Source organism: the organism of the source record quoted next, unplaced genomic scaffold (assembly GCF_019419815.1).
Source record: "Pyrus x bretschneideri cultivar Hongxiangsu unplaced genomic scaffold, Pyrus_bretschneideri_v1 Contig7, whole genome shotgun sequence".
NCBI lineage: Eukaryota > Viridiplantae > Streptophyta > Magnoliopsida > Rosales > Rosaceae > Pyrus > Pyrus x bretschneideri.
The window spans coordinates 5,705,617-5,729,331 of NW_025999809.1; the positions used below are offsets into that span (position 1 = coordinate 5,705,617).

Consider the following 23,715-nt stretch of genomic DNA (forward strand, 5'->3'; position numbering starts at 1 on the left):
TTATCTGTTTCCAATAACACACTTGTCTTGAAAAATGTTCTCCATGTCCCAAAGATTCCACAACACTTATTATCCATCTATCAATTGTGCAAGGACAATAGGTGTAGATTCATTTGTTATGATACATTCTTCTGGGTTCAGGACAAATCCACGGGAACAATAATAATCAAGGGCCTGTGTAGAGAAGGCTATTATCCCATTCCTTTCAACATACCAGAGATGTTGCCACCTGCATTACCTCATAATCATACATCCTACCTAGCAAAACCAATCAAAAATGACACTATAACCACAGCAAGTGGTACAGGTTTGCATATTTCTCATATTGGCACATCAAAGTTATCTGTTTCCAATAACACACTTGCCTTGAAGAATGTTCTCCATGTCCCAAAGATTTCACAACACTTATTATCCATATATCAATTATGCAAGGACAATAGGTGTAGATTCATTTGTTATGATACATTCTTCTAGGTCCAGGACAAATCCACAGGAACAATAATAATCAAGGGGTTGTGTAAAGAGGGCTACTATCTCATTCCTTTTAACATACCAGAGATGTTGCCATCTGCATTACCTCATAATCATACATCCTACCTAGCAAAACCAATCAATACACACTTGTGGCATAAAAGACTAGGCCATACATCAAATGTGATTACCTCTACAATTCTACATCAAAATAAAATCCCTGCATCACCTGATACATGTCAATCCATTTGTACACCTTACTTAGAAGGAAAATTTACTAAGCTACAGTTTAATTTTCCTGTCACTAAATCTGTACAACCTCAAGAGGTCTTACACAGCGATGTATGGGGACCTGCTCCCTTGTTATCTCATGAAGAATTTAGGTATTATGTAACCTGCATCAATGAATGTACTAGATATGCATGGGTTTTCCCTTTAAATAATAAATCAGAGGTCTTTACAACATTTGTGCATTTTTATGCTTATCTATGTACTCAATTCTCTACAAAACCAAAAATTTTACAAAGTAATGGTGGTGGTGAATATGTAAGCACAAAGTTTCAACATTTTTTATCATAGAAAGGCATGTTACATCAAAGGTCTTGTCCTCACACCCTAGAACAAAATGGGTTGGCAAAAAGGAAACATAGGCATCTTGTAGAAACTGCAATTACATTACTTCAAACTACACATTTACCATCCAAATTCTGGTTTCATGCATGTGCTGCAGCAATATATTTGATCAACAGAATGACATGTGTTGTTTTAAAAATGAAATCACCTTGTCAATTATTGTTCCATAAAATTCCAAATATTAGTCATTTGAAAATCTTTGGTTGTGCATGTTTTCCACTGATTACACCATACAATAACTCCAAACTGCAACCGACTGTGTCTTTCTGGGATATGCAGATCACGATAATGGGTTCACTTGTCTAGACATTGTCACGCAAAGAATTTATATATCCAAGCATGTCTTGTTTGATGAAACAACTTTTCCATATCTTAATGTAGAACCATTACCTTCTTTACTAGTATCATCACCTGCAAATTTACATGAGCATTCTCTAAATCCTACAATAGCATCCATATCATTACAAAATCAAGTAGTGTCACCTGCATCTCATATTCATTCATCACTATCTATAGCCACATATTCATTGAAATTGCATTCATCTAGTTCCTCAGATTCTTTAACTGTATCTAGAGCCTCAGATTCATTGGATACACTTGCATCTAGTGCCTCAAGGTTATTCATTCCCCTACACAAACCTTAAATGTAAACCCTAATTCTCCTACACAGTATCCCATTTAAGTGGATCCTGATTTTCAACATAAGCACCTACAAGTTATGTTACCCATGCCTATGAATATTCACCCTATGCAAACAAGGTCCAAAAATGGTATATTCAAAAGAAAGGCTCTCTCTGCATCTATAAGCTACTCTCAGGCATCCATCATAGAACCAAAATCATTCAAAGCAGCTTCAAAAGTATCAGAATGGCAAAAGGCTATGAAAGAAGAACTTAGTGCTCTGCATACACATAAGTCTTGGTTTATGGTTCCATTACCACCTGACAAGAACTTAGTTGGATGTAAATGGGTATACAAAATTAAAAGAGATGCATATGGTTGTATTGCAAGGTATAAGGTAAGGTTGGTTGCAAAATGATATAGCCAAGAAGAAGGCATTGATTATAGAGAGACTTTTAGTCATGTGGTGAAGCCTACTACTATAAGGTTGATCCTTGCATTAGCTACACAATTCAATCGGCCCCTCAGACAAATGGGTGTAAAAAAATACTTTTTTGCATAGAATTCTTCAAGATGAGGTGTACATGGAACAACCTCCAGGATTTCAAAGTGAAGCACATCCTCGCAATATGGTTGTAAATTACAAAAGTCTCTATAGGGTCTTAAATAGGCCCCCAGAGCCTGGAATGACAGGTTCACAACTTTTTACCAGGCTTAGGGTTTAAAGTTTCACAAGTTATTCCCTCTTTGTTTGTTCAACATTCATCCAAAGGCATTGTGGTCCTGCTGCTATATGTTGATGATGTGATACTTACTGGTAGTAGCTCTGAGTTAATTTCAAGTGTGATTACAAGTCTCATATAAGAGTTTGATATGAATGACTTGGGACAACTGAACTACTTTTTGGGGTTACAGATCAGTTATACACCAGAAGGTCTATTTTTATCACAAACAAAGTATATCAATGAGTTGGTTGCAAAAGTTGATTTGCAGGATTGTAAGTCGTGTGCTACACCTTGTCTACCATATCATAGATTACTTAAGACTAATGAAAAACCATACACTAGTCCTGAGCAGTACAGAAGCATTGTTGGTGCTCTTTAGTATCTTACCTTTACAAGACCAGATATAGCACTCTCAGTGAATCGAGCATGTCAATTCATGCACAATCCTATAGAGTCCCATGTTGTTGTAGTAAAAAGAATTATAAGATATCTCAAAGGCACATCAAGTTTTGGTATTAAGTTCATGCCAGGACCAATACATTTACAATCCTATGGTGATGCGAATTGGGCAGGTGATCCAAATAACAGAAGGTCTACTTCTAGCTTTGTTATATTTCTTAGTTCAAATTCATTCTCTTAGGCATCAAATAAACAACACACAGTTTCCAGGTCCTCCACAATGGCTGAGTATAGAGCTTTAGCAATTACAGCTACAGAATTGGCTTGGGTTCGACAGCTGTTTTGTGATTTACATGTTCCTATTCAAATTCCTCCACTGATCTATTGTGATAACATCTCAGCAATTGCTCTTTCAACTAATCTAGTGTTTCATACCAAGTCCAAACACATTGAGATAAACTATCATTTTGTAAGGGAATGGGTTACTAAAGGAGATCTTCTTGTTCAACATGTCTCCTCTGCTGAACAATCAGCATACATACTTACAAAAGGGTTGTCAACACCCTTATTTCAACAACATTGTGGCAATCTTATGCTTAGCTCACTTAAGCATCTGATTAAGGGGGGATATAAGGATCCAAGTGAAGAAAACAGTTACCAAGTGAAGAGAAGATCAAGGGTCAAATTAAGTGACACTTGTCAATAGATTAAATAGATAAGCTGTTATAGGTAGTTACAAGTTGTTAGAATTACAGTTGAGATAAGGAGGTGGAAGGTTAGTAGCTAAGTAAGAGAGAATATATAACTGTAATTGTAATCATAACTTGATCATTAAGAAATAAAGACATCTCTCTCTTTCGAAGTCTATCTCTCTCTCTCTTTCTCTCTCTCTCTCTCTCTCTCTCTCTCTCTCTCTCTCTCTCTCTCTCTCTCTCTCTCTCTCTCTCTCTCTCTCTTTCCTCTACATTCTGTGCAATCTTCCAAGAACACATTCATCAAGCTTTCTCAATATCAACAAATTCATCAAAAGATCTTGCAAAACTTATCAAATCTAATTTTCCACATAAACGATGAGATACTTAACTCATATTTTTAATTGCTATTGCAAAGTTCTACCATAACAAAATCTTTTATTTTTATTTTTTATGAAACAAAATAAATTACAACTTGAATATGGCCCCTTGGGATTCCTGCTAAACTATAGTCCAACAATACTTTCAAAGTCACTACATGAAGAAGACTGGAAACCCAAATATAAGGAGTTTGTATATTTTGCCCCCAGTGAGGTAGAGTGTCAGCTACTGAATTAGCTTCCCTTATGTTGAAAATAAAAACTATCCAATTATCATAGTAGAGTTTGAACATCTTCCACCTGCAACAAAATTCTCCACGGAACTGAAGAAGATTAATGGTTAGCTAATAAATCAATTAAAATTTTCTAATCACCTTCATAAGTTTTTTATAACAAAAATAATACTTTTATCGCATTTGTACCACCTTTCTAATAAAGATGAGACTTACATGTGTTAGAGGGCTCTACCTTTATTAGAAATGTGGTACAAATATGATACGAAAAATGTGATAAGTGTAAATTACTCTTTTTATAATTAGTAAATTGTAGCAATAGTCTCTTAACTTTAACTCAATTAGAGCAATGGTCCCTCAACTAAAAATCTATTACCATCGGCCCCTCAACTCATCAAAACGTGCAACTATGGTCCCTTAACTAAAAGTTCATTACCATTGGTCCCTCAACTTTAATCCAACTACAGAAATGGTCCCTCAACTTTAACCTAATTACTACGGTCATTCTAACATAACTCATTTTGATAAAATTCCGACGAAATTGACGAAAATACCATAGCTACACGTTTTGATGAGTTGAGGGACCCCAATTGTAGCAATGGTCCTTCCAACATAACTTATTTTGACAAAATTTTAACGAAGTTGACGAAAATGACCTATAGTTACACATTTTGATAAGTCGAGAGACCAATGGTAATGAATTTTTAGTTGAGCGATCATTACTCCAATTTAATTAAAGTTGAGGAATCATTAGTACAATTCACTATTTTATAATTATGTTGTATAACCTATTGTAAACCTTGCTTTAGACCATGGATCTCAGCTTGTTGTACTGAGGCAAAACCAATAGGAAAAGCTCCTGCTAACAAAACAATCCTCATATGATTACGTAAAACAAAACCAACAACCGCTTGACCGTTATTAACTATAGAATCATAATTTAATTTTACATGACCGGAAAAAGGTGGATTCCATTAATTTTTTTGTACTCAACTTTTAAAAGTAGTTTTGTTACGTATATTGTTATTAGCATTTAAAAAAAAATTAAAAATAACTTGTTATTTATAACAAGAAAAGATACATCAATATTTTTATTTTGAAAAAAAAAAAAATTATTCCTAGCATCTCCCAAATATTCCAGCAAACTGTGAAAAATTTTCAATTCATAATTTAGGAAGTTTAGACCAATAATTACAAACACAATCAATCATTTGAATGAAGGATCCGGATTAAAATTCCAAATTTTTTGTAATTGGTTCCAAATTTGTTTAGTTATCCTACAATCGTAAAACAGAGTATATGTAAGTTTCTGGTTCTTGACCACACAAAGTAGAAAGAAGAGTAATGGACATATGCTTGGCTAATCGTCTCACCTAAATTTCATGTGCTAACATTCTAGAGATGTTCTTACACCCTAAAATCTGTTTCTAGTTCTCTTTTCTAATACTCGTGGGTTTCTTTAATTGTAAAGAAAGCAAGATGCTTGTTGTGAGAACCCAGCCCGAATTATAATATATTTTGTCCTCAATAGGGTGGAAATGACTTTTATGCCCTTGAACGTTGAGTGTGTTGTGTGAATGAGCTTAGGATTTGGACCAATTCATTTTTCTTCCTAAGTAGTTAGACCTAATTAGAACTTAAAATTTTTTTGTTTATTTTGTTTGGTTGGCCAACCTGGACCACACACATACACCCGTTGACCCCTCTTTCTCCCTCTCGAATTTTCTTCCATTTTTCGTACAACTTGTACAGTCACTCTCTTAAACCCCGTCATCATTCACAGATCAAGGTTGTGGATCTTATCTCCGTGCTTCTTTCAAGCTCAGGAGTCAAACTATAGCTTTGGTTGGACTGTGAAGACTTTGGAAACTCGAGAACTAGGGAGCTTCGACGAGGTGCACTGTTACTCCGTCGTGATCGCTGATGTTTTGTTGAGTTTTGGTGTCCTAGGGAGTCTTAAAACTTCTTTGCGAAGGTCATAGAAGAATTTTGGAAGGTTTTAGACGTCAGGACACTCGAGTTCGTCGAGTTGCAGGGGTGGCAGAACTATCGAGATTTTTCCGGCCAAATTCCGTTCTTTTTGTCCTGAGCTTCACATTGGTACCAATTTTATGAATTTTGGTTGAGAATTGAGTAAGTTATTGAAGTTTGAAGTTTTTCCAGAAACCGACGAATGCAGCGGCGGCTGACGTTGGAATCCGGCGAACCATCGGAGACGAAGGAGAATATTTCGTCAACTTTGATGGAATATGCTGCTATTTAATGGAATATTCCCTAACGCTGTTAGGGATTCCGTCCAACATGCAAGGCATATGCCTGCGCGTGGCTGCGCATGTGGCCATGCCTTGGTTGGCATGTTAGGGCATATGGGGATGTTTGTGGGGTTGAGTAGGCCACGATGGTATATTCAAATGACCCAATTGAGCAACGTATGAGAAGTCATTACCTAGTTTTGTATATGTGCTTAAAAATAACGTTAAAATAGTTGTTTTGCATATAGATGAGACTTTTCCAGAGAACAAGCGCAGTCAAGGGAGACTTGGGGGCTACAACCCTTCCACATATCAGTGAGTGGGTTTTTGGTTTTCAATATATATATATGCTTGGTATTTTCCTAGAAAACATGTTTAAATGGACTTGTGTTTTAAAACGCCATGCCAAATGTTTTATATTTAGAATATGCATTTAGTAGTTTCACATATTTATGTTTAACGCTGCAGACGCTCAGGTAAGTTCCAGGTGAGTTTATAGATTATGGATATGAGTTGCATGATTATGTTGAGATGTATCTATAGCTCATAACCTGCACCTCGGTGTTAGTGCTCCCGCTCGTGGTCAGGGCACAGTCCTTCACATGATGTTCACCTCCCACACCATACACTCACCTTGGATCCAAGTTAGGTGCACAGTCCTGTCGTATATACCATTATAAGTGGTTCTGACTCATAGGTGACCAGCAATCATTCGCACAGTCTTCACGTGATCATAGCACTTGAGCGTATTTATTTACACCTAGTTCTATTGTACATACCACTTTAGGTGGTTCCGACTCATGTGTAGGCATACTTGTTGAGCTATTGGTTGAGCCGTACAGATCACATTAGGTGACTCCGACTAGATGGATGAGCTATAGATTCAGCCATACAGGTTATGTTAGGTGACTCCGGCTTATATGTTACTTGTCATTGACTTACTTCACCTAGGTTACCTAATTCGTTATACTAATATTTTTGGCATGGTATACCTGTGGGTGTTGCTATTTTGGGCATGGTTGTGATATAGATATGTATTATAATTTCTGGGAAATTATACAGGTTTTACGGCGAGGGGTTACTACCTTTGATAGTTGAAATGGTTTTGAAAAGCTTTGTTTTTGCCCACTCACATTTTCTATTTTACGCCCCTCCAAGTTTTAGGTAGGAGTGCTTGCTAGTGGCTTACGAAGAATTGACGGCGGTTCTAACAGATTATCACTAATGTAGGATCACCTCTAGTATTGTATAATTAGTACTTGTCCTACTAGATTGCACTTAGGCTACCTATGCTCTGATTAAGGTGTATCACACTCAAATATCGAGATTTGCACTTATATTTGCTTGGTGTAAATTAGTTAGCTTGGTTCTTAATTACTCGCATTTTTTTATCAATATCATTTCCACACTGCACACATGGCTACGTCACCCTCACTTGACGGCCAGCACGCCTTAATTTTGGTCGGGGTAGTGTCACTTGTAATAGTTAAAATTTTTTTTTTTCATGCACTTGAGGTTCTGTTTTCGTTTTCCTCTCCCCAATTTTGCTTCTGAAAAAACATAAAAAAATAATTGGGTAAATCTCAATTTACTACTCTAAAGTTTAGTGGTTTTCAACATTTAGTACATGAAATTTTTTTCATCCTAGAGTCATACCTAAAGTGTTAATTTTTGGAACAGTCTCATACATCCGTCAGTCTGGCTGTTAAGACTCCCGTTAACTGATGATGTGGCGCCCATGTGGACAATGACTAGGCGCCACATGTCATTAAGGAGGCACACATGGAAATTTAAAAAAAAATTAATTAACAAAAAAAAAAAAAAGACATTTCTTCTCTTCCTAACCCTCTTCCACTCCTCCTCACATCCACCCTTTCTTCTTGTTCTTTGGATTCCCTCACCTGCATTTTCACAAGCACTTCCTCTAATTTAGTAAATCTGCCACTCACATCCACCCTTTCTTCTGTTTTTGCAACAATGGTTGCAAAGCCTTGGATTTTGAAGATGGGTAACCAGGTAAGCTCCAATCTCAAGCACGCTCTTCTTTGCTCTTCAACCTTCGAAGAAATCATCATTTTCCAAATCGCATCCCGCTGCCAAAATCCAGAAGCAGACCGTCGACATTCTCTACTTCGAGGTCACTAGTGTCATGTCCAAGACCGTCCACCTCCACGAGTCCCTCACCGACTTCGAGATCTTGAAGTTTAGGAAGAAGATTGCAGGAAATGGAGCGGTAGTTCAACCTTTTTTATCCTCTCAAGATCTCACTTGGAATTGGGGGGGTTAGGGATTTGAGGTTTTGACTTCTGGCGGACTTGACGGTGGTGGGGGAAATCAAGTTGTTGGGTGTGATCTTTATGTTTGTGAAAATGCTGGTGAGGGAATTCAAAGAACAAGGGAAAAGAAATAATTGCAAAAGAGAGAAAAAGGGACGGGGGAGAAAGGAAGCAATTATCCCCACCTTTTTCTATTTTTTTTTTTTAAGTTTTTAAATTTTTAATTTTGAAATTTTGGTTTTTTTTTAATTTTTAATCTCCACGTGGACCCCGTAATGACATGTGGCGTCCAGTCATTGTCCACATGGGCGCCACGTCATCAGTTAACAGAAGATTTAATAGCCAGATTAACAGATATATGAGATTGTCCCAAAATTAACACTTTAGGTATGACTCTGAGACGAAAAAAACTTCATATATTAAATATTGAAAACTACGAAACTTGAATAGTAAACTGAGATTTGCCCAAAATAATTATAAAAAAGCTATATAAGAGATGATAATATCATGTCATCATGTTTCTTGAAGCCCTTGTTCTTGTTCACTTCTAAACTCTAACTCTTGAATCAAAATACTATTTCCCGAATTAATAATCATGATTGAAACAATGAACTACAAATTTGTACCAAAAATGAACAAGATACGGTCTTGGCACACTGGGGTTGTATCATTGGTATGCACTATGCACTCACTGGGTATTTCACTTCAGATTAGTCTACCAAATGTGGGTCCCAAAGCATCATGGAACCCCAACTCATGCATGTGGGACACGTGCAGCCAGCCATAAGCACCATGAAAAGGTTTCGGGGGTGCCTTGGTATAAGCCCATGTGAAAACACGTAGGCATCCATACCTTCTTCCCATGGGGTTCTTCTTCCATTCTGCAGAAGAGAAGGGTTAGCAGCAGATCCACAGATCAATTAACCCACCCAATATTCTCTTAATCCACCCAGAAAATAAATTCTTCTTTTTTTTTTCTCTCTCTCTCTCTCCAATAACGGGGTGGAGGGACTTCCCAAGGAAGCTGCTGTTTCACATGGCCTTCCTATCTATTCTAATTACCGAATACCTAATATTGTGAATTAATTATAAAAAGTGCCACTACTATATGATATTTTGTCTATTTTAAATGAACTGCCTTGCATGTGTGCATGTGAAAATTTGCAGTATAATAACAAAGAAGGAGGGAGAAGGAGAAGGAGAAAAGGGAAGAAAAAAAATAATTAATCTGAGAGAAATGGAAGTTGGTGGGGTTCAGACCACCATTGATAATGTGCTATCACTTTCTTCCATTTCCTCCCGTTTGCTTCTCCCTTTTTCTACTCCTTTTCCTTTATAATTCACTTGGGAACTCCCTTTTGAGTTATCATGTTACTTTGGTTTAATGTGTAAATTTAGTCCTACGAAAAGGAAAAAACTAAAACCGAAAGAACTAACTTGCAGATAAGCACAAATTGAATTATAAATAAAACTTAGGGGAACTAAGCCTACATTAAGCCTTACACAAATCACAGTTTAGAGTAGGCCTAACAACTTCTTGCACAATCCGTTAACCTAATATGAAACGAAACAAAAATGACAAATTTCAAGTCAACCGTTAACGATTCGGGTCATTGTCGGATCACCCATGTTAACGAATCACGTCGTTATCGGATCACCGGTTAAGAACATGACCTATTTTGAAGGTCTAGACATTAGACATGACAATTTCTTGTATGACCCATCAACCCGATACAACCCGTTAACGAGTCAGGTCGTTATTAGGTCACCTGTTGAGAACCCTTTAAGATAACAGATTTGATACAACAGAATCTTGTAAAATAATAGGTAAAACATAAAACGGACAAGAATACAATAAACACAATCGGTTTGCCAGTTTAGAGCCCCTTATTATACGTTGAGTCTCCATCCAAATGCATTTTTAAAACTGATGGGAATAGTTCTCTAGTTATCATTTAATATTAGCAGTAATGGTTAATATCAATTTGTATTAATTGTTTGTTCACCTTGTAACATGGCATGATTCCCTCGTATCAATCATGAGGAATATATGACATGTTCATTTGAGTTATTGACTCTAATTTAACCATATAAATTAACTACATAATGCGTATGAACTGGCTATGATTCTATATTATTTCAACTGTCAGACAAAAAATGCATAACGAAGGTTCATAATTCTTGTAAACTTCTTATTTCTCATCATTTTCTTATGCTGCATAAAAAAAATGTTCATTAAAGTTAGAAATTAGTTTACTAGTAGTGAGCAGCGACCAAGATGATTAGGGTTTGATGTTGGCAAATACACACGCTTTGATATTTTATTCTTTTTCTTTTGATTATACAATGATGGATCCACTTTGGGCATCATTTTCTGAATATTTGTCATACTTAGAAGTTACTCTTTACAAGCTGAAGAAGGAAAGGAAACCCTAAGATCGATGAAACCCAAATCATTCGAGCATATGTAGCTTTGGGTTCCACATCCTTTGTGTATGCCTTAAGATAAAGTGGCTTTTAATCTGTTCCAAACTTCCATGTACTAGGTATAACTGTTTTAATTGCTTTTGACATAAACGTGTGGAACATATATTTTTGTAAATATACATTCATAAAGAACAATGTTAAGGTCAGTCGTAACGTGTTTGCATGAGTAACTTTCAACCGTCAATCTGTTATAGGTCATACAACTGCATCAACGGTTGAGAGTCGTCCACGCATAATGTGATGAAAGTTGATTTTTTTTAAAAAAATTATTAAATGCACTATTAAGTTGAGCGTCCATAGGCATGCCAATGATTTTCACCGGTTAATACTTTTGAGTTTCACAATGCAACGCATCAATAAATGAAGGTCATCGACTTGCACGTACGTGAACGCCTATCGCTAGCAGGATCCATTCATGATTAAACTGATTGAAAGGAAAGGCCGCACGAATCAAGCTCAATTGGGTAATTTCCATTATCACATTGGGATCAAGACTTCCCATAAATCCCAAGATCAGTTTTGAATATATGATACTAGAGATAAACAGTCCTATCCTACTGTTTAGTCTCATTACTTTTATTAAGAAGTAATTACTTAAATCAGACAAAGAATTAAGAGAAAAGGTAACATTTTATTATGTTTTTATGATTATCTACTCAACTCACTCAAGTTGACTAAATATGATATAACAGATAATAAGAGAAGAACACTCGCAGAGGAGAAATTTTTTCAGTGTGCCAAGAACATAGTTTGTATTAGAATATATATTTAGTGTACTAAGTCATGTTTCTGATACACTGAATATCGATCGAGAAAGAGAGCATGGTATTCACCACATTCTCTGTCCCATGTTTGGTGTCGGAGAAACTTCCAATAAGTCCAAACCCTTCCCCGTCATTACTCGCGGTTAACAGCCTGTTGCAGTCCCCAAGATCTCACGAGCCCTCATCTTCTCACAAACTAATCCACCCCAATTATTCACTATTATTTATTTGTTGTATACCATCACATATGCATTAACCAATCTTCTTCTTTCCACTACTCCTCATACAACAACAGTTAGTTACACTCTCTCGCCTTCTCTCTCTATCAGTTTCAGAGACTGAAAATGGTGGAAAACCAGAGCGCATAGCATGGTTACGAGCGTTTACCCTTGCACCCGACCTCCTGTGTTCGAATTCCACCCTCCCTCGTGTCAAAGAAAGACAAAACCCAATAAGGAGATTTAGTCACAAGATGCAGTTGAGCAAAACCCAAATGCTGATCTTCTTCTTTTTGTGCTGTTCTTCATTTGGATTTGCAGCTGTGGCCAATGATGAAGTTTCCGCTCTGCTTTCGATAAAAGCCGGTCTCATTGATCCACTAAACAGCTCAAAGACTGGAACTTTCCAGAAAATGAAGCTCACTGCAACTGGACAGGCGTATGGTGCAACACTGAGGGGCACGTAGAGAAGCTTGATCTCTCCCACATGAACCTCAGCGGCCCGATATCCGGCAACATCCAACGTCTCAAAAGCCTCACTTCCCTCAACCTCTGCTGCAGTGGCTTCTCCTCATCACTGCCAAAATCCATCTCAAATCTCACAGCATTGACAACTTTTGATGTGAGTCAAAACTCACTTGTTGGTGAGTTTCCATGGGGGTTTGGAAGAGCAGGAGGGTTGACGGAACTCAACGCTTCGAGTAACAATTTTTCGGGTTTTCTTCCCGAGGATCTCGGCAATGCCACAATGCTGGAGACTCTGGATCTCCGAGGGAACTTTTTCGGGGGCTCGTTTCCAAAGGCATTCAAGAACTTGCAGAAGCTCAAGTTTCTTGGGCTTTCCGGGAACAATTTCACCGGGGAAATCCCCGCTGAGCTTGGAGAGCTGTCCTCATTGGAAAGTATGATTCTTGGGTACAATGAGTTTGAAGGTGGCATTCCAATGGTGTTTGGGAATCTTACCAACCTCAAGTATCTTGATTTGGCAGTTGGGAATCTTAGTGGTGAGATTCCAGCTGACTTGGGGAGGCTTAAGGTGCTGGAGACAGTGTTCTTGTACAAGAACAATTTTGAAGGCAAAATCCCAGCTGAAATCGGCGCCATTTCTACAGTTGAAATTGCTTGATCTTTCCGATAATGTATTATCGGGGGAAATCCCAGCTGAAATTGAGGAGCTGAAGAATTTGCAGCTTCTGAATGTGATGTGTAATCAGTTATCAGGTTCGGTTCCATTAGGAATTGGAAGTTTGAGCCAGTTAAGTGTTCTTGAGCTATGGAACAATTCGTTTTCAGGTCCTTTGCCCAGTGATCTTGGCAAAAATGCCCCATTGCAGTGGTTGGACGTTTCATCCAACGCGTTTTCCGGCGAGATTCCATCCACATTATGCAACAAGGGCAATCTCACCAAGCTCATCCTCTTCAACAATGCCTTCGCAGGTCCAATTCCGGCGAGCCTATCCACATGTCTTTCGCTTGTTCGTGTTCGAATGCAGAACAATTTTCTCTCCGGGACAATCCCAGTTGGGCTTGGCAAGCTTGAGAGGCTTCAAAGGTTAGAATTGGCAAACAACAATCTCACTGGTGCAATCCCAGAAGATCTTTCTTCTTCTACTTCACTCTCTTTCATTGATATCTCTCAAAACCGCCTCCATTCTTCTCTTCCTTCCACCATTCTCTCTGCTCCAAGCTTGCAAACCCTGATGGCCTCGAATAATGAATTGGTCGGCGTAATCCCGGATCAATTCCAGGACTGCCCTTCACTTTCAGTGCTTGATCTCTCATCAAACCATTTCTCAGGAACCATCCCAGCAAGTATTGCTTCATGTGAGAAATTGGTAAGCTTAAATCTGAGGAACAACCAATTGACCGGAGACATCCCGAAATCTATTGCCATGATGCCCACATTGTCCATTCTTGATCTGTCCAACAACTCTCTCACTGGTGGAATACCAGGAAATTTCGGAATGTCACCGGCCTTGGAGACTCTCAATGTCTCATTCAACAAGCTAGAGGGTCCTGTCCCAAAAAACGGTGTACTGAGAACAATCAACCCGAGTGATCTTGTGGGCAATGCCGGTCTCTGTGGTAGTGTCCTCCCTCCGTGTACGCGAAATCCAGCATTGGCATCGAGGCATAGGAATGTGCACACAAGGAACATTGTTGCAGGATGGGTGATTGGGATCTCATCAGTTTTAGCAGTTGGACTCGCACTTTTCAGTGCTCGAACTCTATACAAAATGTGGTACTCAAATGGGAGTTGCTTTGGAGACAGTTTCGAAGTTGGCAAGGGAGAGTGGCCATGGAGACTGATGGCATTCCAGAGGCTTGGTTTCACAAGTACTGACATTCTGGCTTGTGTGAAGGAATCAAATGTGATCGGAATGGGAGCTACTGGGTTGTGTACAAGGCAGAGATATCAAGATCAAACACAGTTGTGGCAGTTAAAAAGCTGTGGAGACCGGCAACAGACATTGAAACTGGAAGCAGTGATGATCTCGTTGGGGAAGTGAATCTCTTGGGGAGGCTAAGGCATCGAAACATTGTTCGGTTATTAGGATTTCTGAACAATGATACGAATTTGAGGATTATATACGACTTTATGCCCAATGGAAGCTTAGGAGAAACCTTGCATGGCAAGCAAGCAGGGAGGTTGCTTGTAGATTGGGTTTCAAGGTACAACATAGCAGTTGGGGTTGCACAAGGTCTTTCTTATCTCCACCATGACTGTCACCCACCAGTCATCCATAGAGACATCAAGTCTAATAACATCCTGCTCGATGCAAACCTCGACGCGAGGATTGCAGACTTCGGGTTGGCACGGATGATGGTTCGAAAAAACGAGACAGTTTCCATGGTGGCTGGATCATACGGTTACATTGCCCCTGGTGAGTTTCTACTTTCTAGTTTCACTTCTCAATCTTTACATGTTTCTGTAATTTTCTTGCCACTGACAATTCTGGGACTTTGTGATTCTTCCATCAGAATATGGATACACATTGAAGGTTGATGAAAAGATAGACATCTACAGCTACGGCGTGGTTCTATTGGAGCTTCTAACAGGAAAGAGGCCATTAGACCCCGAGTTTGGCGAATCAGTAGACGTCGTGGAATGGATTCGGAGGAAGATTAGGGACAACAGAAGTTTAGACGAAGCATTAGACCCCAGTGTAGGAAACTGCAAGCATGTTCACGAAGAGATGCTCTTAGTCCTTAGAATAGCATTGATTTGCACTGCCAAGCTTCCCAAGGACAGGCCTTCCATGAGGGATGTCATAACGATGCTCGGAGAGGCTAAGCCTCGGCGAAAAAGCAGCAGCAACAACGATCCATATGCTGCAGCTAAAAAAGACCAGCCTGTGTTTAGCACCTCACCTGTAAATGGCCTTCTCTAGGGACAGAATTTTGAGTTCCCTTCTGGCTGTTATTATTTTGATTTTTCAATTTTTCCATTTTTCATGTTGTATGTAAGATTAAGATTTATTTTTTCTGTTAATGTTTGTAATCAATGGTTCATATTGGCGTAAGAAGCATGTATCCAAGTATAAAATAACCCGAGAGCATAGATTTTTTACTCAACTCAACAAATCGCAATTTGACATGTGGTTTGCTTTGTGATTTTAATGAGATATATTTCCATAAATGTCAAAGTGTAATTTGTAGATGCAGATAAAAAGAAATATCTTCTTACGTGCAAGGAGCGAAGCAGTGTCCATTTTCGAGGGTTCAACTTCTTGATATGGTAATGAAATTTCAACAAGTCCTGCAATAACATTGATAATTTGATTACCAAACAATTTCTCTCCATTAAACAAGGGGGAACTGAAGATTGCCCATCTGCTGAACAGACAAAAGCACTTGAGTGTGCCCCCATATATACAACTTTAACAACATTCACCAAAGTAAGCATACGTATATATATAGCAGTATTACATTGAAAACTAAGATTGCTCTCGGAGAAGGCGTAACAAAAATAAAACGAAATGGCATTCGACAGCACCAAAAATGAACCGAAAAACCTACGGTTTCTCCCTCTTCTTTCCAAAATGCTCCAACTATAAGTTTTGTCCACTTTGTACACACTTTCAAACGCAGGTTGTCTCTTCTTGCTTATCTTATGAGAAAAGGATCTAGGTTGGCTTACATCTTTGCCTCACATTCTTTTCCTGTAACAGGGGAGCTGCAAATCAAAATTAACGGAGTTAGCATCGGGTGAAACTGCAGGTTTCGGAGGAAAATTTGATTTTCCATGCAGTCTACATACCAAGTCCATTAGCCTCAGATGTCCTCATAATCCTTAACCTCTTGACAGTACCAAGAAACATCCTGAATGAAAAATAAGTACACCCTGATAAGCTGTAAGCAAAACCAAAGACTCAAAAATCATATACTTCCGCTTGGTATGGCTTTTATAATTTTAGATACCGGATTCCACTCACACCCAACTATCTATATAAGAACTAGCAGAACACGTCAATAAATACTTAATTCAATCGTAGTATTACGCAGGCACCATATGCTTCATCGTTTATTGAAAAAAACTTACTCCCAAGGAACATCTCCCACAAGCATCCAGTCTCCATCTTTATCTTCATAAGTGAGCGCAAACTCAAATGATCCATCCAGCAACTTTGAGGGTCTTGTTGCTTCTTCCATCTCCTGACCACCTGAACCTAATTAATAGATATAATACCACCAACAGTCAAAAGGTAAACATTTCCATCCCTAATCGGCTAAGGTAAATAAATTTGATCTTGTCCAAATGAAAACCATGATTTCAAGTGATGGACTTTATACATTCAGAATACCAATAACTTTTAACTTTCATAACTGGAAAACTTTCGGCAAAATAAACTAAAATTTGAAATTTTTCTTGATTCAATTTGACATTCCAAGAAAGCTTGGGAAGATAATTCGAGTTCCACAGACCCTTGTGCACAACTTAAATTCGAGTTGCCTGGATCTGGGAACAATAAATGACTAACCATGTGTCGAGGGCCCAAACATATCCTCCAATTTTTGTGCTAGCGCTTCATAGGAACTATGCGCACTGAGATTAACCTTTCGCCCGATAGGAATCCCGTCCATATTCACCTTCACAAACAGGGAACCCCTCTGCTGCCCTATCTCCTTAGCATTTCCATTGGACTTGTGACCTCCATTGTTAACCTTCCCCGCACCAGTCTTGCACTCACTTTTCTCATTTACTGAGTTAAGTCCTTCAGTCGATGAAGATTTCGCTTGGAGAACCAAACTATTCAATCTATAAGCTCTGATAGGAGGCCATCCAACAACCTGACTGCTTTCAACCAACAAAAGATACAATCCCATAAGAGAAGAAAGCAAAACCGAAAACCTTATAAAAAGCGGGCAAGATTACAATATCTCCATACAAACAACTCAACAACCGGCCACTATAGAAGTCCTACTACCTCCAACAACAAAAAATCCGCTTTAACGTTTCAGGGTGACTACAAAATCGCAAGTTTAAATGTTTGTACACTATGGATTTAATCTAGAGCTATAGTTGTGTGTAAACCAATGCTTCCTGCAAGGATATTTGTGAATTGATATAAACAAGCAGAACACTGCCAAATACAAATACAGGTTCTTAAATCCAACAACAACAGATGACAAAATCAAATCAATGGCAGAAAATAAGATTGCAACAGAACATCATGGTACAGAAAGCTTGGAAAATCTAAAATAGTAACAATAATTTGTGATGTGCAATAAGAGAACCCAACCAATTTCTAAATCAATGGAACTCATAAATAAAAATCCAAAAAAAAAAAAAAAAAAAAAACAAACCTATTTCGATTGTCTTACCTGGCGCCATTAGCAGCAGCCACAGAATCAGCACTTCTCTTGGTTCCAGCAGCAACATTACCGCTGCTCAACGAAGAAGTAGAAGACGACGACTCGGAAGCCGACGAAGAAGAGAACCCCACAGAAGGAAAATCCTTAGCAGTCAAGATCCTCGCAAAGTGACCCCTTTGCCCCTGCTGGTCCTTCCCTCCACCACCACCAAGGCTCAGCCCAAGACAGAGCTCGAGCCCAGAATCCTCAGGGGTAGAAGAGTCCTCAGAAGACACGGCAAAATTCTCCTCCCTGGACAGCGTTGACTTAGTCAACGACCCACTTGCAGAACCTCCACTCTCCATTGAAACAAAAAAAGCTTCCTCCTTTCCACCTCAAATCCAACCAGAAAGCTCACAGGAACAGAACCCAGGTGTTAAAATTTATAAAATTTTCTGGTGGGTTGCTTGCATAGAATAGGGGGGACAAGCGCTTAATTTGGGGATAAACTGAAATTAGGGCAAATTGATTGAGATAGAAATTGGAAATTTGAGTAAGTGGGTTTTGCTTGGGGCAGTGGTCCGTTGCACAGTTTACACAAAAACGAAGGGCTTGTCGGGCGGTTGTGCGCAATTTCGTAGAGCAAAGAAGAATCCTTTATGCTTTTTTGGGTCGGTTTTGGGAGAAGGAGAGATGGGCGGGGCAAGCGTTAGGTTTCTGGGGTCTGCTTTTCGGGTAGTTTAGGTGGTGGGTGGTGATAGAACGAAGGAAAGAGATGGGGTCCACTCATAACTCCATTGTGGGCAGGGGACCCATTTCTGTCTGCTGTCTGCTTAATGCGCCTCCATCAATATCTTTGCTTGCTTCTAGACTATCTCAATTTCCCCTTTTCGTTTCATGAGTCTTGAGCAGAGATATTCCGGAATAATTGTTACTTGGATGGACATAAAAACTGTCAAATCGAAAACTAAATCAAACCGTAATACAAAAAAATATTTAAAATGCTTTGGCTAAAAAAGTTTAAAATGGGGACAAAAATTGAACCTAACCGTCTCAAAACCAGTTTCGATTTTGGTTTGAAAAATACCAAGAATCAAAAAAATCGAATCAAATAAAAAAGAACAGATCAAATCAAATTAAACAGTACAATTTAGTAATAATTTCAAATGAACAGTACTGAAACAAACAATTTATATTTTTTTAGTTCTATCCTAATTGAAGATGAAACTGAACCGAACCAGACGAGACCCATCCCTAATTTTTATGTCTGTTATAAAAACTAGGAGATAATTTAACGAGCTGAGAAAATGAAATTCTCGTGCTTGTCAAGTAGGAAGGGCAACAAGAAATGGAGCCCACAACGCATACGCTCCAAACGACAAGCCGACAAGCTAGGTCCACCGATCACAGGTCTGAGCACGTTGGAGTTAGGACCGCGTGGGGCCCACCCTTCCTGTGGACATATCTCGTGACACGTGTGGACCGACGGAACATAGGAGTTAATGTGGACAGATCAACGGACAATCGGAGAGACAGGATTGGCCAATACTTGCGGTCCGGATTTTGTGAAACGTTGACAAGTCGCAGGCTGTCACGTGGACTCCTCTGCAGTTTATGGTTGACACGGCGTCGTGCAGGCGGGGGACAGACCGTCAACGGAGGGGAAATATCGTATGCATACATCATCATTTATTTCCCGTGCTCCCCCGGCAGCCATTCACTGTCAGATGGTGACAATTAAAATGATGGGCAAATTTTGCCAACCAAAATTAAATAATGGAAAATGATGAGAAGAGGGTAAATGTGGGCGTGTTTAATTTGATCCACATCTCCACCAATCAAATGCATTAACTTAAAGATGGGTTTAAGAATGATTAGAGATAATGATATGTAATAATAATGTGGACGTTGAGCAAATATGTTCTTAATTTTTTTTAACTAAGTTTTGTTTACGAAATGATGTGTCAGTTCCACCAGCGGAGCCACATTAAGAGCTACCCTAGGCTGTAGCCTAAGTAGAAAATAAAATTTCTAGCTCTGCAATTGATCAATTTGTCATTTATTTGAATCTAAACACAATGTATACAACAGGAGCAAGAATGTTAACTCATTTTTTTTACTGGCTTTCACTTGATTCCGGTTTGAATCCTACATTAGAAAGGTCATTAAAACTTCATAAGAAAACTTCATTAATTGATCACTTTCATAAAAATATATAAAAGAAAGTATAGTGCATTTGAAAACAAACCTATCAACTTCTGGTAGGTTTAGATTTTTATTGTACCAAGAAGCTGAAGGTTACCAATTTTATTTTTGGATTTCCATGTCGACATACAGTACAAATCCAGACACACCGCTTTTGACTTGAGGTTTTGTCTTTCCATGAACGGACCACCCATCATTAATTTGTAATTCACTTAACGTTAATATTTAGGTTATTTGAACCTTCTGGTCCTTGCATTTTCTACAAAATGAAAATAAATGTTTAATACAAGATTTAGTGTCTGTTTGAAAGTATTTTTAAAATGATTGAAGCATTTTTAGCGAAAATATTCTTTAAACCAATCTTTGGTAATAATGCAAGTAAATCTTAAAAAAAAACACTTAAATTGTTTCATGAAATAAGCACATATGATTAGTGCTTCTTGAAGAAAGCACTTCAAGTATTTTGTTACTCATAAATATTTTCTCTAAAAAGTGATTTCGGTTATTTTAAAAGCACTCATAAATAAGTTTTAACTATTGCAAAATTTCATTAGATTCATATCCACAAGATTTAACTATTGAATTTCCGAACAAAAGAAACTTCAATTTTAATTCCACCATATCTCTATTAGTTAATGAAACCCTCTTTGCCAACCAAAAGAGAGTAAAAAGACAACTTAGTCTTCAATCACACAAAAAAAAAAAAATGATGGGCAATAATGTAATTTCACAGGTTCAAATTTTACTGTTTTTTTATTGAAGCCTCACCTACAGATGATGTTAAAATATCTCTAATATTTAAAATTAAAATAAATTAAAATAAAAATAAAACCAAAAACAAAAACCTCTCTCTCTCTTCTCTAAAAAAATGTGTTCATACACACACATTTTCCAAAAAAAATATGTTCATATAAGTCAATGCTAGTTACTTATTAAAGAAAGGAGAGAAAAAAATCTAAAAGGAAATGTTTATGGGCTATACAAGGAAATACAGCCCAACTCTTCTCTACCGCTCTACTTTCTAAAACCCGGCCCAAGATTAAAAACCGAAAGCCTTCCCACCGGTCACCCAAAAAACTGAAACACAAAAACCGGACAAAATACTCAGGTGAGAAGTCTCCCTGCTATTACAATTCGGTACCAAGTTTTGTATGAAATGGATGATTTAAAAGTGCACACACTCTTGCCTACTGATGTGTTTATTACTTCAGTTCTTCGGACTCGCCGATACTTGAGCGGGACAACCGGTGCATGCCGTGCAAGCAGGACCGGGGGCACTGTCGGAAATACCAATTCGCACTGTTCGCTGCTTCTCTTCATTTCCAGGAATATGGACGAGGGCATCCATGATTAGGATGTCCCAATCGCGAGCGATGAGATACGAAAGCCAGGTGTCATCTGCAAACGAGAAATCTGATCATTAATATACTAAAAGAGTTGTCAAAACCCAAGCGATATATGTAAAATGTAGTTTAATGCATCAAACAGAAAAGTCTAGCTAGTTTTTGAACATTCTTCGCAAAACTTTTGAAGCATAAATCGGATAGCCTGGTTGTTTCAGTCAAACCAATTCAGAAAAGATCTACACTGACAACGAGTTTAAGTGAATATCAGCAAAGGATGTTGGTCAATTATACAGCGTTGGATACAAAATCATGTACCATTATTATGGTTTTACATGTATAATCCAGTAGCACACGAGCAAAATATGAAAGTGTGTTTAGAACCCAAACACCAAAATAAGCAGGTGTAAGAGTACATGAGCACATGCACACGATGTATGTCTTTATGTGTATGTGCATGTGTGTTTGCACATATATGTCTGGTTTTTTATTTAAATCAATACAAACCTCCATTACGTACAGCCTTCACCTCCAAGACTCCAGCACCTTGCGGTCCAGACACAGGAAATGTGCAAGATACAGAATGCCGCTTATGAGCTACTGCAAGCGATGCATTGTACCATGGGCCCTTCACAATAGGTTCCCCTATAGCCTCTATGATTGCTGGGTTCTTACTGGCTTTCTCCATGGCCTTGCTGCAAAGTTTCAGGAATTGATTACAACATGAAACCTTAAATTAAGTATACATATGTAACATTGAAACAGTTTAAGATTGTTTTTTGAGCTCTGTATGGATCTTTTATCCCTTCAAAGAAGAAAACTCACATTTCTCCCTCTTCTTCCCTCGTTCTTCATTCTTCCTACACACTACTACCAACGAACAACCAGCCATCTATGAGTAAAACCGCCCACATTTCCACCTTTATGTGGGGGCATTATGTCATGATCTATTAAGGCGTTGGGTAATAGAACATACATCAACCAAGCAAGATGCTGATACATAAGAAATTTATTCCACGGGCTGCACTGTTTATGTATAAGATGAAGCAATCTAAGTCGCCTATTAACTAGTTTTTACTCACCCTCCCTCCCTCCCTCCTCTACAATCACGTTTGTAATCTATACGTTTTTAACAAAGCTTTTCAAGAAGAAGTTTCTCATAAGCTATATTACAGATGCTACAAATACAATCTCCAAATTCATTTGAACACGTTGTTGATCAGAATGTCGTTGATCCCAACTATTCGCAAACCAAAAAATGAAAACCGCCTTTTCAAGTTCAAGCATAGATTCTAAATTAGACCAGCAATACTTCCCTATATGAGATCAATCATACCATTTAACACAGAAGAGTTAAAAGTCCCATCTACTTGGAGTTGGAAAGATACCTGCTGCAGCTTTGATAAATCAGAAGATCATTAAGAGCACTCAAAGCAACACCGCCGGTAGTGGTAATCAGAATAAAAGACACCGCTTTTCGACCAAAAGACGACGTGCTCTTCCCTTCATCCACCGTCTTCGCCGCCGAACTGTACAAAACCCATCTTATTAGCCACATCACACTCCATCAAATTCAGCCTAATTACAATAACACAAAATTCATATTATATAATCACAGAAGTAGTAAACTAGAAAATGGGTTTGACAAAAAAAGCATCAAAATTTTGATTTTGGTCAAATATATCAGGTAAATGCTGTAACAGCTGAACTTGGTGAAGCAATTACTCGACTTTTTGGTCGAACAAAGCAAGATATGGAAATGGAATTTGATCAGAAATTGAAGAGAAAGTAAAACAAAAACTGAACCTGGAAAAGTGTGGTGCTGAGGAGCTCCTGTTGAACAACGAAACCATCCTCCTCGCCAGCATTTTCTCTGCTCCGCTCGCTTGTGCTGCTGTGTGTTGGGTTGTACTACTGGCGTGGTGCGGTGGTGCCCTTCGGCCTTCGCTTCAAAGTTTCAAGCACCCACCGACTGGACCGTTTTGTCCCTCTCAAAAGTAGAGAATATGGGCCGGTATTGATATGGGGGTGAGGTCCATTTCGTCAAAAGGCCCGTGATTCATAATTTGCTTGTTTGTTATTAAACCTATTTGTAGGAATTCAAAGAATCAATCAATCGTATCTATTCATTGTATATCGTGCAGTTAAAAATTATTTAAAATTTTTTATTTAAAAATAAATATAAACACTACCTAACAAAAACTGGTTGCACGATGTACG

General features: G+C 38.3%; 3 protein-coding genes across 5 annotated transcripts; 1 reads left to right on the forward strand and 2 right to left on the reverse strand.

Annotated features, from left to right (window-relative positions):
* Positions 1-9,085: 9,085 nt before the first annotated feature.
* LOC103927963 (auxin-responsive protein IAA11) lies at positions 9,086-18,684 on the reverse strand. 3 transcript variants are annotated; one of them, XR_007254358.1, is made up of 7 exons: positions 17,978-18,684; positions 17,134-17,447; positions 16,695-16,821; positions 16,413-16,474; positions 16,172-16,328; positions 15,840-15,911; positions 9,086-9,563 (listed from the first exon to the last, which is right to left on the reverse strand). XR_007254358.1 is itself a non-coding variant. In XM_009336952.3 (5 exons), exons 1-5 carry the CDS (start codon positions 18,310-18,312, stop codon positions 16,279-16,281), a joined length of 888 nt encoding a protein of 295 aa, XP_009335227.2. In that variant the 5' UTR covers positions 18,313-18,684; the 3' UTR covers positions 15,913-16,278. The 3 variants fall into 3 exon arrangements, 1 of the variants encoding a protein (XP_009335227.2); XR_007254357.1 differs by lacking the exon at positions 9,086-9,563 and having other exon boundaries at positions 15,694-15,911; XM_009336952.3 differs by lacking the exons at positions 9,086-9,563; positions 15,840-15,911 and having other exon boundaries at positions 15,913-16,328.
* LOC103927964 (MDIS1-interacting receptor like kinase 1-like) lies at positions 9,573-15,554 on the forward strand. The gene is given in 5 exon segments (XM_009336953.3): positions 9,573-12,535; positions 12,538-13,262; positions 13,264-14,545; positions 14,548-15,036; positions 15,134-15,554. Coding segments are annotated over 5 exon segments (3,036 nt in total). The 5' UTR covers positions 9,573-12,405; the 3' UTR covers positions 15,544-15,554.
* A 2,379-nt stretch (positions 18,685-21,063) lies between the features above and the next one.
* LOC103927962 lies at positions 21,064-23,467 on the reverse strand. The gene is made up of 4 exons (XM_048574057.1): positions 23,302-23,467; positions 22,884-23,024; positions 22,003-22,190; positions 21,064-21,550 (listed from the first exon to the last, which is right to left on the reverse strand). The coding sequence occupies exons 1-4, from the start codon at positions 23,361-23,363 to the stop codon at positions 21,360-21,362; spliced, it is 582 nt and encodes a 193-aa protein (XP_048430014.1). The 5' UTR covers positions 23,364-23,467; the 3' UTR covers positions 21,064-21,359.
* Between the last annotated feature and the right edge of the window lie 248 nt (positions 23,468-23,715).